A 14,943-nucleotide genomic window follows, 5' to 3' on the forward strand; every position below is an offset into this window, starting at 1 on the left:
AACTTTTATTAAAAAATATAAATAGGAGAATTTCATTGCCCGAGTCAACTCAAAAATCTCTGACTCAACTCGTTACCTACCTTCTCTTATCTTAAACCTCCCCAAAACACTCCGCCAAACCCAAAATTTTCTCGAAATGACTTCACTTTCTCTCCAACCCAAATTTTCTCTATATCCAAACAACCCAATTCTCCATTTCCAACCCCAAAACAAGCCTCAAATAATCATCTTCCCCAGAAAAATAAAGACAAAAACAAAATGCTCGTCTATAGACCCCCAACAACAAAAACAACAGGAAAGTTACTCTAAGAAGAAGAAAAGTGTGGGTGAAAGTGAGAGAGGAGTTGACCCAGTTGGGTTTTTGACAAAACTAGGCATTACCCATAAAGCCTTTGCTCAGTTTCTTCGTGAAAGGTATGATTTTTAGCTGAAAACAATTGATTTTGAAAGTGAAAAAAAGAAAAGAGAGAACCTGGAAAGCTGACATTTGTTGGGTTTTTTTTTTTTTTTTTGGAGATAAAAGTTTTGAGTAATGAAGACAAAGAAGCGATATTAAATTTTGTGCTTGGTTCACAGGAAAGTGAAGGAAAAGAGTATAGTTTTTAGCTGAAATGAGTTGTAAGGAAATGAGTTGGAATGCTTGGGGTGTTTGTTTTCAATCAGTAATCTTTTTTGTTGTTAAAAAACAAAGTGTTTTCTTTTCTTAAGAACTAGATTGTTGTTTATTGCTGTCTATGAATATATAGTGTCTTACATGTTATTAGTTTGATCTTTTTAATCTGTTTTGTAGGTATAAATCATTGAAGGATCTTAAAGTTGAAATTTTTACACGCCACCTCAATCTTCAGGAAATGGCATCTGGATTTGAGATTTTGGGTATGCATCGTCACAAGGAGCATCGGGTGGATTATATGGACTGGGCTCCAGGTTTGGCCTATGCTTCAAATTTTTATCAATTTTCGCACCTGAGTTTTTGGCTTAAGCTGAATTCTTCTGTACCCTGATTTTAGTTTGTTTTGATCATATGAGCTTTTCAATACATCTATAATTCTAATTTGACTTGATCGAAAATTCAACTTACTTAATTGTTAATGCTTAACAATGTTTATCACTATGATATAATAGATATCTGTGAAGAAATCTACCTATATTTTCCTCTGAGCCAATTGTTATATTGTTGGTCATTGGTAAAAATTGAGCATGTTGAAAACAGGTGCTCGCTATTGTGCATTAGTTGGTGACTTCAATGGGTGGTCACCAACAGAGAATGCTGCAAGAGAGGGTCATTTTGGCCATGATGATTATGGATACTGGTTTATAATTCTTGAAGATAAATTAAGGGAAGGAGAAGAACCGGATGAACTGTATTTTCAGCAATATAACTATGTTGATGATTACGATAAAGGCGATAGTGGTGTTACTATTGAAGAGGTTTTTAAGAAAGCAAATGATGAGTACTGGGAACCTGGAGAGGACCGCTTTATTAAAAACCGTTTTGAATTGCCAGCTAAGTTGTATGAGCGACTATTTGGCCCCAATGGACCTCAAACTCTAGAGGAGTTAGAAGAAATATCAGACGCAGAAACCAGATATAAGGCATATAAGGAACAGCAAAAAGATGATCCACCAAGTAACTTACCTCCATTTGATGTAATTGATACCGGAAAAGAATATGATGTTTTCAATATTGTGGCTGATCCTGCATGGCAAGAGAAATTTCGAGCTAAGAAGCCTCCCCTGCCATACTGGATAGAGACACGCAAAGGAAGGAAGGCATGGTTGAAAAAGTACACTCCAGCTATTCCTCATGGAAGCAAGTACAGGGTGTATTTCAATACACCTGACGGGCCTTTGGAACGAGTGCCTGCTTGGGCTACTTTTGTACAACCAGGTAATTACTCTGCCGAGATGGCAGTTTCCTGCTTCATCTTAATGCATCATTTCCATTTGAGCAACAACTACAACTTTGTCTTGTTCACTTTTACGTGTTTTTAACCACTCTCATTCATACTGTTAGAAAGATAGATAAAATTGACTGGAAAAGCAACATTTCAACAGTTCCAAGTGTCTTTCATCTGAACCTGTTGATTATGTTCAGATGCAGAGGGAAAGCAAGCTTACGCAATTCACTGGGAACCACCTCCTGAATGTGCATACAAGTGGAAGAACGTAGCCCCAAAAGTACCCCATTCTTTGCGCATATATGAATGCCATGTTGGAATCAGTGGATCAGAGCCCAAAATATCTTTGTTCAATGATTTTACAGAGAAGGTGCCGCTCTAATTGTTGAATTGTTCATATGTCTTAATGTGGTGAAATTTGGCTGATATTTTCCTCTGTTTTATGCTATGTTTTTCCACTGCAGGTTCTTCCTCATGTAAAGAGAGCTGGATATAATGCAGTGCAGTTTATTGGAATCGTTGAACATAAAGATTATTTCACTGTTGGTTATAGAGTGAGTTAAACATTCTTCCCCTTTCCTTTCTTTTCTAAGATTTGATATTTTTATTAATTTAGGTTCCCAAGTTGTGGACTCCTGTATCCACTTTTTCATTTCAAATATTGAAAAATAGATTGCTACAAACCTCTGAACTATAGACACAGAATCTTTCTGTTTCATGCCTCTAGTATTTTATGCAACTAGTTCCAGACTTTGATTGTCAATTTAATTGTATGTTTAGATCACAAGGAGACAAAATGTTGTTACAACATTGATGGTAAAAATTTATTGTCAGAAATAGATAATTAAACTTGTTACATGTAATTGGAAGCACAATAGCTGTTCTTGTTTTTTAATTTTCATTGCTTGTTGTTAGGTCACAAGCAATTGCAAGACATAGCGGGGTGTTTTTAATCTTACAAGCGCATCATGCTAACAGATGCTTGTGATTGGTGGTTACCTTTTTCTACATATTCTGCAGCTTAGTCATTCCCATCTTTATTTTATAGTTAGATGATCTGTCATGTCTATGGTGATGCAGGTCACTAACTTGTTTGCTGTTAGCAGCCGATATGGCACTCCAGAGGACTTCAAGCGTTTGGTTGATGAAGCACATGGTCACTATTTTTCAATTCTGCAGTTAATTTTGAAGTTTGAGTTTTCTTTGCAATTGACAAACTAACTTTATCTAGCATTACAAGATAGCTACACTAACTGCATCTAAGCTGCTTCATACCTATTACAATTATCTCAAGAAGATTATAATGTAAAAAAGTGAATCAAGACTGACACAATTTTAGTTGATGTGGGATTTAAGTGTTACTGTTACCAGATCCCAAATGTCATAAGTTAAACTGGCAGAATAGAATTGAGTTTCTAAATAGTTCTTAACTTACAGCTTGTTTGGAGAGAAAATAATACAAGTTAGATACAGTTGATAACACCAGAATAAGGCTTTGTGTATAACAGAAGTGCTCCTAGACTAGGCATTATATGTCACGGCTTGGAAAGCTCTTTCTATGCTATATTAGGAATGTATGTTTATATCAGCATATAATTACCTTCTTTCTAGTTGTGGTTCATTTTTTCTGGTTAATAAATGTAATACCTTGCCTTTTTAAACCTTTTTCCTGCAGGACTGGGACTGCTGGTCCTTTTAGACATAGTGCATTCCTACTCTGCTGCAGATGAGATGATTGGACTATCACGTTTTGATGGATCAAATGATTGTTACTTTCATAGTGGTAAATGTTTTTCTTTTTCTTTTTGAACAACTGATTGTGTTTTCTATTTGAGCCTTGATCTCACTTATGTAATAGACTTGTATTGTTGTATGATGCTTTTTTGAGGGATCTTGGAATTTGTGCTTGTGATGTTGATAGGAGACATAAGACTTGCAAACTTTGCAGTTCTTTTCTGGCTTCATTCCTAGGAGTTCACCTAGTTGAACAGAAGCTTGAATAAATATACTTGAATATTTGACATTTCTATTGAAGTGATAAGATATTTTGTTTAGTTGAGGTTGCACATGATAACATAATAACTATTACCTAACAAATAATGGAAGTTGTAGATCAATTGTGCTATCAAATAACCATAGAAAACCGATAAAATAGGATTTATGGAAAATTCAAGCCACTCATTGAGAGAACTATCATTGCTATTGCCATTAGTCTATACAGAATAACTGGGGACTTTATATGCTCAGATGCTTTAGATTGGCATATAAATGCACAATAGGTAGAATATAGCTTTTTGTTTTGGTTGATATTTCTTAATGTTATTGTTATACTATTAAAAAATGAGGTCAAGTTGACGCTAAAAAACTTGTAGTATGTTATGACAGTGTCTTTTGTTATTTCCAATTGTCTACACTTGTAGGTAAACGAGGACATCACAAATACTGGGGCACCCGAATGTTTAAATATGGCGATCTAGATGTACTACATTTTCTCCTCTCGAATTTGAACTGGTAAATATGGAGAACATCTTTCTTCTTTTTTCCTTCTTTTTTTTGCTTTTCGGTTTTATGAATTGTAAGTTGATCTTTTGGGAAGTAACTTGTGTTCCTCTTTGGGAAGGCAGTATTGGCATTGATGATGAGATAATCCTTGAGCAGGTGGATTTCAGAGTACAAGATTGATGGTTTCCAGTTCCATTCACTAGCATCGATGCTGTACACACACAATGGCTTTGCTTCATTTACCGGTGACTTGGAGGAGTAAGGCATTAAATGTCTTCTTTTGTACCAACCTCCTTTCAGAGAGAGAGAAAGTAGTTAGTGATTTACTGTGTCATGTCCATAACCCTAATGCCTGATTCAATTTATTTTTTAGTTTATGAGACTAAAGTAGTTTTGATCTCAAATCAATATATTTTTGCTACATAAGATGCAGGATAAGCTAAAATAACAAACAGCTGGACACCTACCTCATCCCTTAAGAGATGGTACCCCAACCGAGAAGATGGCAGATTCATTTTGATGTTAAATCAACAACATCGTATTATTTGTGGAAATTTATATCGGGCACCTAAAACGAAGGAGTTTTAGCAAAACCTTAGGTGGTCTGATACTGTTTTTTAAGTCAGTTATTATCCATTGTTCTATAATCTTTTCCACACTCTGGAATTCCAGGTACTGCAATCAATATGTTGACAAGGATGCTTTAGTGTACCTCATTTTGGCAAATGAGATACTGCATGCTCTTCATCCTAATATAATAACAATTGCTGAAGATGTAAGTATTATGATTTTTCTGCTGTTCTTTTCTGGAGAAACCCAATAGTAATATTGCTTTCTCTATCTGTCTTTGGAAACCAAACTTCTTGTCCAAACACAATTTATATTCAACTAAGTCCTTACTAGTCAACTGATTTGTTAGCTAACCATGGTTGACTTAGAAACTTGGGCTGGTTATCCATAATATTTCCTTCTTGGTTTAATCAACTTCTACATGAATTTTACACTGTACCATTTTGATGTCTCCTTCACTATTTTGGAGTTCTTAACTTCCTTGCATTTTATTGCGACTGACAAAACAGTGTTGCGTGCATTGAATTTATTTGCAATATTATCTCTGATACCTTTATTTATTATATGTTTGGATATGATTTTTCATCTATCAACTTGGGTCTTTTTTTTACTTTTAACTTTTAACACCTAGCTGGTCTGGACTTGCATTAAATGAAACTTTGTCAGTTCTGTTATTACTCTTGAGAACGTTTTCATATGGAGCTTTATTTATTTATTTATTTTGTGGACTTACAAAAAAATTTCCATCTGTTTTAATACTCAGGCGACATTTTACCCTGGATTATGCGAACCAACTTCTCAGGGTGGACTGGGATTTGATTATTATGCCAATCTCTCTGCATCAGAGATGTGGTCAACTTTGCTTGAGAGCACTCCTGACCATGAGTGGAGCATGAGCAAGGTTGTGGTGGTTGTGTTACATGATTAGTATAGATTCTCAGCATTGAGTATTATGTTGTTGTTGCCTTTAATTCTCTTTCTCTCTCTCCTAACAAGTGAGATATAGGAGGCAGGGGGATTCATTCTTTCCTAGCATATATTTTTCCATCTATTATTCTGCCATTAACTCTTTGTGCTTTTGTGCTGCAGATTGTTAGCACATTACTAGGCAACAGACATTATGCAGATAAAATGCTTATATATGCCGAAAATCACAACCAAGTACCCTTCTACTTAAGTCTTTTGTTGTATAAGGAAAGCTTTGTTTGAAATGTATTAAGACAAGAAATTTATTCACATCTTGAGTTATAAATACGTTAGAATGATGCTATTCTGCTATTACTATCTTCTATGTCAGTCAATATCTGGAGGGCGCTCATTGGCAGAGATATTGTTGGGCCAAGGGAATGAGAAAGCTCCTCACTCAAAGGAGTTATTGCTAAGAGGATCTTCATTACTCAAGGTATTCAATATTTCTGCTTTTCCTATTTGTTTACTCTCTGCTAACAGTTTCTTCTTTGTTGCTCTTTCATATTCATTTTCCTTTTTACAATCTGGAGAGCTTAACTTTTTTCCCCCTAATGTGAGACATACTGGTTAGATGCACCAAGCATTATTCTAAAATGGTTTGGCTTGTCAAAGCTGAGGATTCCCTAAATCAGCTTGTAACTTAATGCTCTCATAATTTTTATGTGTTCTTCTTGTGCATTGCATTAAAGAGAGCAATCTCTAGCAACAAACTTATGTGATTTAATCTGGTATGTTAATTCCTGATTGGTTTTCTTTCCCTTAAACCAGATGATCAAACTGATTACATTCACAGTTGGTGGCCGTGGTTATCTTAACTTTATGGGGAATGAATTTGGGCATCCACAAGTGAGGATGATTTCCCTTTTACTTATCCGTGAAGACTTTGTTTCTTGTGATTAATGATCTTTTGATTTAATAGAGGGTTGAGTTCCCAATGCCGAGCAACAATTTCTCATTTTCACTGGCGAACCGATGCTGGGATCTTCTTGAAAAGGAGGGAGTATTTTGGGATTTATTTCGCTTTGATAAGGTAACAATTGTATTACCATGCAGGAGAGTCCTTTCATAGTCGCATACATGTGAGCTCAGTTTTCTTATGTTACTTGCTTCATAAGAATCCGAAGAAGTGCTAGAACTATTAGTGGCATAAGCATTAATTCAATTTCAGTCATCGCTTTACTGTGTTCATCGTAGTAAACATATTGTCATGTAATTGCTAGGTTGTCCTTTCTGTTTATTGAAGAAGAAATACTTGTCAAGCTTTGGTTGCAAAATTCTAGCAGAAAAGGCATTAGTTACAAAATCTTACTTTTTCTTCCTAACTTTTAGGACCTGATGAAGTTGGACAAAAATGAAAGGGTACTTTCAAGAGGATTGCCCAACATCCACCATGTGAATGACACTAACATGGTATGGCACAGCTCTCTTTCTCTCTCTCTCTGCATGCATCAATGCATATACAGCTGCTCATACCATATTATTTTCTTACTCGGGCACTCCTGTGTATGTATACAGGTAATATCCTACATAAGAGGTCCTCTTCTCTTCATATTCAATTTTCATCCCACAAATTCTTATGAAAGATACTGTGTGGGTGTGGATGAAGCTGGAGAGTATCAGGTAACCATATGAAATTTCTTCTTCATAAGTCGATACAGTTTCTCTTCATCATCCGGCCATGGCCACGACCCACACATACACAAATACAGTTGTTCAGTGCAGATGTTCCAAAAATCTAAACTAATGGACATAACTTCTTTTATGTGTTTGTCGTTGTGAATGTCTATTGTATAAGTTTAGCAATTAGCATCTGTTTATTTGGAGGAGCTCTCGATCTAATGCACCATGAATATTTTACAGTTTACTAAAGACCCTATTCATTTACAATAGAGTTGAAATATTCTTTGGTGGTACAGGTCATAATGAACACCGATGAAAGAAAATATGGAGGTGAAGGTTTAATAAAGGATGAACAGTGTCTTCAACGAACCATTAGCAGAAGGTAGTTATCTACTTCTCTGAATATCTTGTCATATTTTATAGTAACAATCTATCATCTGAATTTTTGCAGGGTTGATGGTCTACGAAACTGCATAGAGGTTTCACTGCCTAGTAGGACTGCACAGGTTGGTAAACTTGGATGCAATTACTCTCTTTGTTGTCATCGTTTGAATTGATAGCAACCTTTTCACCATGATCACCTATACACTTGGCATTGTGTATTTGCTGTTAACCCTCGCGCAAGCGAAGGCCAGAAACTCCATTTAGCAGAATCCTTGTTCATCCAAATGTTACAATGTATACAATAATTCAGTCGAGCTTTAGCTTTCCAATTCTTGCAGGTGTACAAATTGAGTCGAATTTTAAGAATATGAGGACATTCTGCATTCTCAAAGAAACCTTATTGGCACAGTTTCATCGAACCAAAGCTTGTTCCGGTGGCTCATCCATCAAATTTGCTGTCACTGTGAGTTACCAATAGGAAAGGTTGCAGTTAAAGTTCATAGCATGTTGGCAATGGCAACCAAGTCAGAATTAGCTGAGAAGGGAAGAATCATATTTCCTGGAAATTCATTTACTTAAAGAGTCAGAAGTTTGATCATCGTCAATCTGAAACCTTACTGCAGCTGTAAAATTTCACAGTTTTGTCCTAAGCTTCAATTCAAGCTTGACTGAATTTGTTTGTAAATATTATTTGCACTGTTTAGCTAAAGGATTGTTACATACTTTATTAAAGTATAGAACTCGATTTTGATAAACTGGTAATGAATTTTTTTAATTTCATAAATAGTTAAAAAGTTTATATATATACATATCCTAAAATATTGTTAAAAATATAGTATTTATAATTTTAAAAAATTGAGAAAAAATGATAGTGAGCAATTAGTCAGCTTCAATTAATTTGATTTTAATTGATTGATTAATTTGATCGATTAATTTGGTTGTAAGTTAATTTAAAAAAAATTTGAATTTAAGTTAATTTAAAAAAAATATGAATTGATCGATTATAAGAATGAAAATCAAAATAAACTGAATTGAAAAAGATTGATAAGAATTTTTGGATTTTTCAAATTTTAAATAGATAAAATATAATTTATAAAATGGATTGATTCAATTTAAAAAAGGATTGATTTATTTATAAAAAATTATTTATTTATCAATTTTGTCGATCGGTTCGATTCATGATGCAAACCGATCGATTACTGCTTAAATCGATCATTTAATTAAGAAAATTATTAAATTCGAAAAAATCAATCCCAATTTAATTAAAATTTAAAATTTTTTATCGATTTATTTTATTAAAACTGACCAATGCATTCTTTAATGTCAGTAAAACAAGACTTTTGTGGCCGTAAAGATTATTGAATTTTTTTTTATTTGAAAATAAATTTCAAATTTTATGGAAGTTTATTTTTTTGAAAAAAAAATTCAAGAAAGTTTCAAATTATTAAATTAAAAGACATCCTAACTGATCCAAGAAAGGAAAAAAAGACAACAGACTTCTTCATGAACCACTTTCAAGCAGTCTTTCTCCATGAACCAATTCTTCCCTCAAGTCGATTCGCTCACCCACCGTTACACAAACCACCATGCCCCACCAATCTGCTACAACCATGTCATCACCTCCTTCCCTTCCAAAATGGAAGTCTCGGTCGACTTACATCCCCCGCCGATCTCCTACAACCACGTCACTCCTACCTCCTCATTTTTCAACATAGAAGCTTCCATCGCTGCCGTTGAGAGCATCCTCAACTACAGTTTTCGAAACAAACGCCTCCTTGAAGAAGCTTTAACTCACTCTTCTTACTCAGATTCGGCGTCGTATCAACGACTCGAGTTCGTCGGCGACGCCGCTCTGGGTCTAGCTCTTACCAACCACGTCTTCTTGGCTTACCCCAAGCTTGACCCCGGGCAACTGTCGTTGATCCGGGCAGCTAACATAAGTACCGAGAAACTCGCTCGCGTTGCCATTAAACACGGCCTTTTCCAGTTCGTCCGACACAATTCCATTGGTCTCGAGCATAAGGTTATTTCCCATTTCTTGTCTTTTAAAAATTAAAATTAGAAAAATACATAAATAAATTAGAAAACTTTTCTTCAATTCCCTGTCTTTTTTTGTAGAGATTCTTTTCTATTAAAAAGTATAGAATTTGATATAAATAAAGGGTTGCTTTAGCACTCTTATTTATTATAGTAATAATTTTTGCATTAAATGGAATAGTTGTAGGAAAAGACATTACTTTATATAGTAATTTGGTTCTTGAATAAAAATGGGTTTTTGTTTTGTTATTATATTATAGGTAAGGGAGTTTGCTGAAGTGGTTAGTCAAGAAGATGATCCAGTTTCATATGGTGGATCAATGAAAGCACCAAAGATTTTAGCTGATATTGTGGAGTCTGTGGCAGCTGCTGTTTATGTTGACATTGATTTTGATCTAACAAAACTGTGGGTGGTATGTGATTTACTGTTTTTGGTTGATCATTTTTCGTTCCTCGTTGTTTAAACCTGTTTTTAAGGGTATGTGAAGTGAGGGTTAAGGGAATTGTTATGGTGTGCTTGCAGATCTTTAGGGGTTTATTGGAGCCTATAATTACATTAGAGCATTTGCAGCAACATCCTCAACCAGTGACGGTATTGTTTGAGTTTTGTCAAAAGCAAGGGAAGCATGTTGATATAAAGCACTGGAACAATGGGTTAAAAAATGTTGCTAGTGTTTTTGTAGATGGGGAGTTTGTTGCCTCTGGTTCTTCCGAGCAAAAGGAAATTGCAAAGCTTAATGCAGCAAGGGGAGCTTTGCATAAGTTGTTGACATCCATGCCTGTTGATGTCAATGCATTTGGAATGGATGGGATTACCGAGTCTTTTGAGATTGAAGGAGCGAAACAGAAGTTGCATGAGCTCTGCAGCAAGAAAAAATGGCCCAAGCCTATTTATGAGTATGACTTTGTAATTTCTTTTAAACCTATTGAAAATTTTTCAGGATAAAGATGCATTAATGAATTTTCATCTCTAGCATATTCTTGTTTAGAGATCCCTTATATACAGAATTATGCACTTTTCCATTACCTCTAAGGATTAAATTTTTAGACGGATAAGCATGTATAATAAAGGTTTTTGTTCCATATTGTAGAGCATGTTAGAGTTCTTTGCAGTTTTTCTTTGACTATTAATGATTACTTATAATTAGGCATGAGGCAACTTAAAAAGCCAGATACCTATATCTGGTATCTGAAGGAACTGAATGGCAAGATAGACGTTCATGTAATAAGCAATGTTAATCACAACATCAAAATAGGATTCATTCCATTAATTGGGAAAGTTACTTGTATTGTTATTGTCATGATGTAATTTTAAAGGACAATGCAAGGTTTCAAGTTCACATGCTGTTTGCCATTATTCTGACTTATTGTCAATTTTTTAAGTAGTTTTGTTGCCTTCTGTCTGTTAAAATATCTAATCATTTATCTTTTTATTGCTTCTATTTTCAGGCTTGAGAAAGATGAAGGTCCCCCGCATGAGAAGAAATTCATATCTGCGGTTAAAATTCCAACTGAAGATGGTATATTTTATACTACAGGGGATGAAAAGTCCAGAGTAAAAGAAGCAGAGAACTCTGCAGCTTCCTGTATGATTCGATCCCTTCAAGAATCTGGCTATCTGTGATTCTGCTCCTCACTTTACAAGTATCTCTATCATATCTCTAGCAACAGTTAATCTTGCTGTATGTTGTATTATTCAACAATAAAGAAAAAATTGATCACCAAATCTATCTGCATCTGTCTTAGCTTAACTGAAGTTCACCAAGATGTTGATGACTGCCTAGATACAAGGGTTCAGGAAAGCCAACAATGAGATCTCTGTTTATTTGTTGTATCTGGAAGAACATTCCATTTTAGAATCTCATGGACACCAACTTTCTTTTTTTTCCTTTTTTCTGGATCAGATGTCTTGGTGTTGAAGAGTGATATCAGGTAGTCCTCCAACGTAGTGAATTCAGAATGTCACTTTGATGATATGCTAATTTTCTCAATTTTAAAATTTTATGATGTTCTTCTATCCCTCAAGGGATGATAATTCTTGTATCAATACAATTTGATGTTTTCACACTTGCTTTATTATTATAGCAAGTGATCAACATAACCAGTTACAGTGGTCCAGTGCACAAATGTGATTTTGGTGTTAATTTCTCCATATTTTCAAGTTGAATTCTTGAATCAATACGCCATTTTGAAATTAAAAAATGAATCTTAGGACAATATTAAAAATCCAATATTTTGCCAATAGAAAAATGAATCTTAGCACTGGAATGCCTTTGATTGCAAGTCTGCAATATCTTTGATAATAAATCTGTTTCTGAAATGAGCAATGGTAGTTCTTGAATCAATAAAAAAGCAATTTGTTGCATTTAAACTGGTAATAAATATTATTTTGGCTTTTCCCCCATCAACCTAAAGGACAAATGCTCAAGGGGGAAGAATGAATTTGAGAATTGTACATGATGTTGGTAACCATATGGGATTCATTTTCTGTCAGCTTCTTCTTACTGTGCCTTGAAGATGAACACATTCATATTCATCAATTAAAGGGAGTTGAGCTTCCAAGAAGCTGCATTGCTTCAACAAGGGTCTTCTTGAATCTCTCTAAATTGATCTTGATATCTTGGCCATCAATATACATAGACCTGAATGCATAGTAGCCCTTAGAGATTACAGATTCTGGATCAGTAATGACAGGATGATCTCTCCCATAAGTGTCAATGAGAGAACTTTCCTCTGGTTCGATCTTATACTCCAAGTATCGGACATTCATTTCCTTTGCTGGTCCTCCGAAGTAGTTGGTTGCCACCCATTCATTTGCCAGTGGCACCACTTGAACCATCACTGCACCAGCGGGCAAAAATATTTCATTTGTTAGGCCAGCTCCATGAGCTCCAACCATGATACTACATGAGTTCACTACCTCAGCAAACTTGTCCAAGTTTGACATCCTGCCAGATTCTGCCCTTACGACTTGAAATCCTAGCTCCTCCATCATTTCCACCATTTCATCTTCATTCAAAAACCTTCTTGTTTTGCGGCGTGATATAAGTATCAGCACTGGCTTTTGAATCTCGGACACATGCTTTATTTTCAGATTATATGATTCTCTCAGGAAATTCCTGAAACCAAACATGGAATAACCTCCTGGAATATCAGTGGTGCTGAGGGCTAGATTGTCATGAAACTTAAGCCCTATTACAACCCCTGGAAAGCAGTGAACACTTCCATCTGCTTCAGGATTAATGACCTCATAACTAGATAAGTGAGAAAGAATCCTGTTGTACTTTTGAACCCACCAAGGCTGGAAATCTGTGATGACAAACTGTAAGCGGGATCTGAAATGGCGGCAAGTGATGAATAAAGGGATAATAATCTCATTGAACTCATGAAACACGTTTCCTGTGAATCCTTTAGAAGAGAAGACCACAGCTGTGACATTGTGAGTGAAAGTACAAGCTGGTGGATTGGTATTTCCTTGCAATATCTGAACTGGTGTAACAAGTTTCATGGCAGTTTCATCCTCCTTCCTTGCATATGGCTGAACAATTCTCTTAACTTGAGGTTGATCAGATGGCACATAAACTGTCAATGCTTTGTTATCGATCCTCACTGGTTTATTTGCAAGGCATACTTCTGAATGAATATCAGTGTGGCATGAAAATCCATTGGAGTCAAGCTGAGCTCGATCGTCACCTGTTCCATTGAACATAATATTCAAACATTTAGATTTCTGAGTGTGAATTGGCATTTAAGTTAGGAGAAATTAAATTCCAAGAATGCAAGAGATGAACAAATAACCTCTAACAAGTCTTCTTAACAAAAATTCCTGAGGATCAACTGCATCAACATCGAGCCTTTCACTGCTTGGATTGCCTCTTAAATTTGTTAACGGGTGCTTCCCTTCACATCCAACGAGTTAGAATCAGCCAGGTTATATATAAACAAAACTACAAAGAAAAATAGCCAAACATTTGAATTGATAAAAGATGATTACATGACTCAAATATGGTGTCTTTTGATGGAAAAAAAGTAGCATAAATCACAACAGTTAAAACTAAACAGATTGCCAGAGTTGCACAATTCACCAGCCTTCTCAGTTCCTTCTCCATGTTCTTTCAACTTTCTTTCAAACCGTAAAAAACCTGAATCCTGGCAATGAATGTGTTTGAAACAAATAATAAATAAATGAAACAAAACCTCAACCAAAAGAAAAGAGAAAAAATGAGTCTTTTTCATGTTGTTAACCTCCAATCATCATATAATAATGGTCTGTATTTGTATCTTTCTATGGCATACTCAACCATTGACGGAGAAACTTCAGCTGCATTTCTAAATTATGTTGCCGACAAGTTCCCCAATAACATTTAGTTATCGAACTATTTTTATATTTTAATTCTATGGTGGTTGGTGCGTTATTTTTTTAATTTTGCATGATGATTTGACCATGAGATTGTTACATATAAAAGACTACATTATGTTTTTTTTTCTTTTTTCTGATGATTGCCTTCTGCTTCTTGGCTTTCATGTCATGGTTCCAACTATTTTTTATAATTATTTATAAAATGAAAATAATAAAAATTATATGCATGTTACAAATGATACCATGCACCAAATTCATTTATTAATATTTGGTAGTTAAAAAGTCCAAAAGGAACAACTTTGTTAATAAAGGTTTAGCCATTGGGTTAATAGGGGCTGCTAATGGGACAAGGTTTTGTAATTTATAATCTATAAATAAAGCCCACATTCCTACCTTAGGCCCAAAAAGGCTATTGGAGTATGGATGATGAACTGCCACATCAAGCAGTTCCGGGCTTGGTTAATTTGTGCTCCACTTAGTTTTGATGTTTGACGTCAACTCTTGAGCTAAAATCTTTGACAAAATGAGATAAAAAGTGATATCGGTTGAATTCAGTTTAATTTTTTTAGATATTATATAGTATTATAAAATTATAAAATT

At 35.0% G+C, this 14,943-nt stretch overlaps 3 protein-coding genes across 4 annotated transcripts; 2 read left to right on the forward strand and 1 right to left on the reverse strand.

Annotated features, from left to right (window-relative positions):
* Positions 1–42: 42 nt before the first annotated feature.
* EMB2729 (Alpha amylase family protein) lies at positions 43–8,730 on the forward strand. Of its 2 annotated transcripts, none has more exons than XM_022861127.2 (20): positions 43–414; positions 791–927; positions 1,214–1,891; positions 2,099–2,271; positions 2,366–2,455; positions 2,982–3,057; positions 3,577–3,684; positions 4,322–4,412; positions 4,560–4,661; positions 5,076–5,178; positions 5,737–5,874; positions 6,063–6,134; positions 6,271–6,375; positions 6,711–6,788; positions 6,862–6,972; positions 7,272–7,352; positions 7,458–7,562; positions 7,859–7,944; positions 8,014–8,068; positions 8,285–8,730. In XM_022861127.2, exons 1-20 carry the CDS (start codon positions 137–139, stop codon positions 8,315–8,317), a joined length of 2,700 nt encoding a protein of 899 aa, XP_022716862.2. In that variant the 5' UTR covers positions 43–136; the 3' UTR covers positions 8,318–8,730. The 2 variants fall into 2 exon arrangements, with proteins under 2 accessions (XP_022716862.2, XP_022716864.2); XM_022861129.2 differs by having other exon boundaries at positions 77–414; positions 8,268–8,730.
* Positions 8,731–9,410: 680 nt separating this feature from the next.
* RTL2 (RNAse THREE-like protein 2) lies at positions 9,411–12,000 on the forward strand. Its single transcript, XM_022862171.2, has 4 exons — positions 9,411–9,969; positions 10,244–10,396; positions 10,507–10,880; positions 11,433–12,000. Exons 1-4 carry the CDS (start codon positions 9,478–9,480, stop codon positions 11,605–11,607), a joined length of 1,194 nt encoding a protein of 397 aa, XP_022717906.2. The 5' UTR covers positions 9,411–9,477; the 3' UTR covers positions 11,608–12,000.
* A 324-nt stretch (positions 12,001–12,324) lies between these two features.
* LOC111276123 (alpha-1,3-arabinosyltransferase XAT3-like) lies at positions 12,325–14,528 on the reverse strand. Its single transcript, XM_089754553.1, has 3 exons — positions 13,978–14,528; positions 13,782–13,883; positions 12,325–13,676 (listed from the first exon to the last, which is right to left on the reverse strand). Exons 1-3 carry the CDS (start codon positions 14,090–14,092, stop codon positions 12,520–12,522), a joined length of 1,374 nt encoding a protein of 457 aa, XP_089610679.1. The 5' UTR covers positions 14,093–14,528; the 3' UTR covers positions 12,325–12,519.
* Between the last annotated feature and the right edge of the window lie 415 nt (positions 14,529–14,943).

Source organism: Durio zibethinus, chromosome 25, assembly GCF_047325235.1.
Source record: "Durio zibethinus cultivar Kanyao isolate XHJ-2024 chromosome 25, ASM4732523v1, whole genome shotgun sequence".
NCBI lineage: Eukaryota > Viridiplantae > Streptophyta > Magnoliopsida > Malvales > Malvaceae > Durio > Durio zibethinus.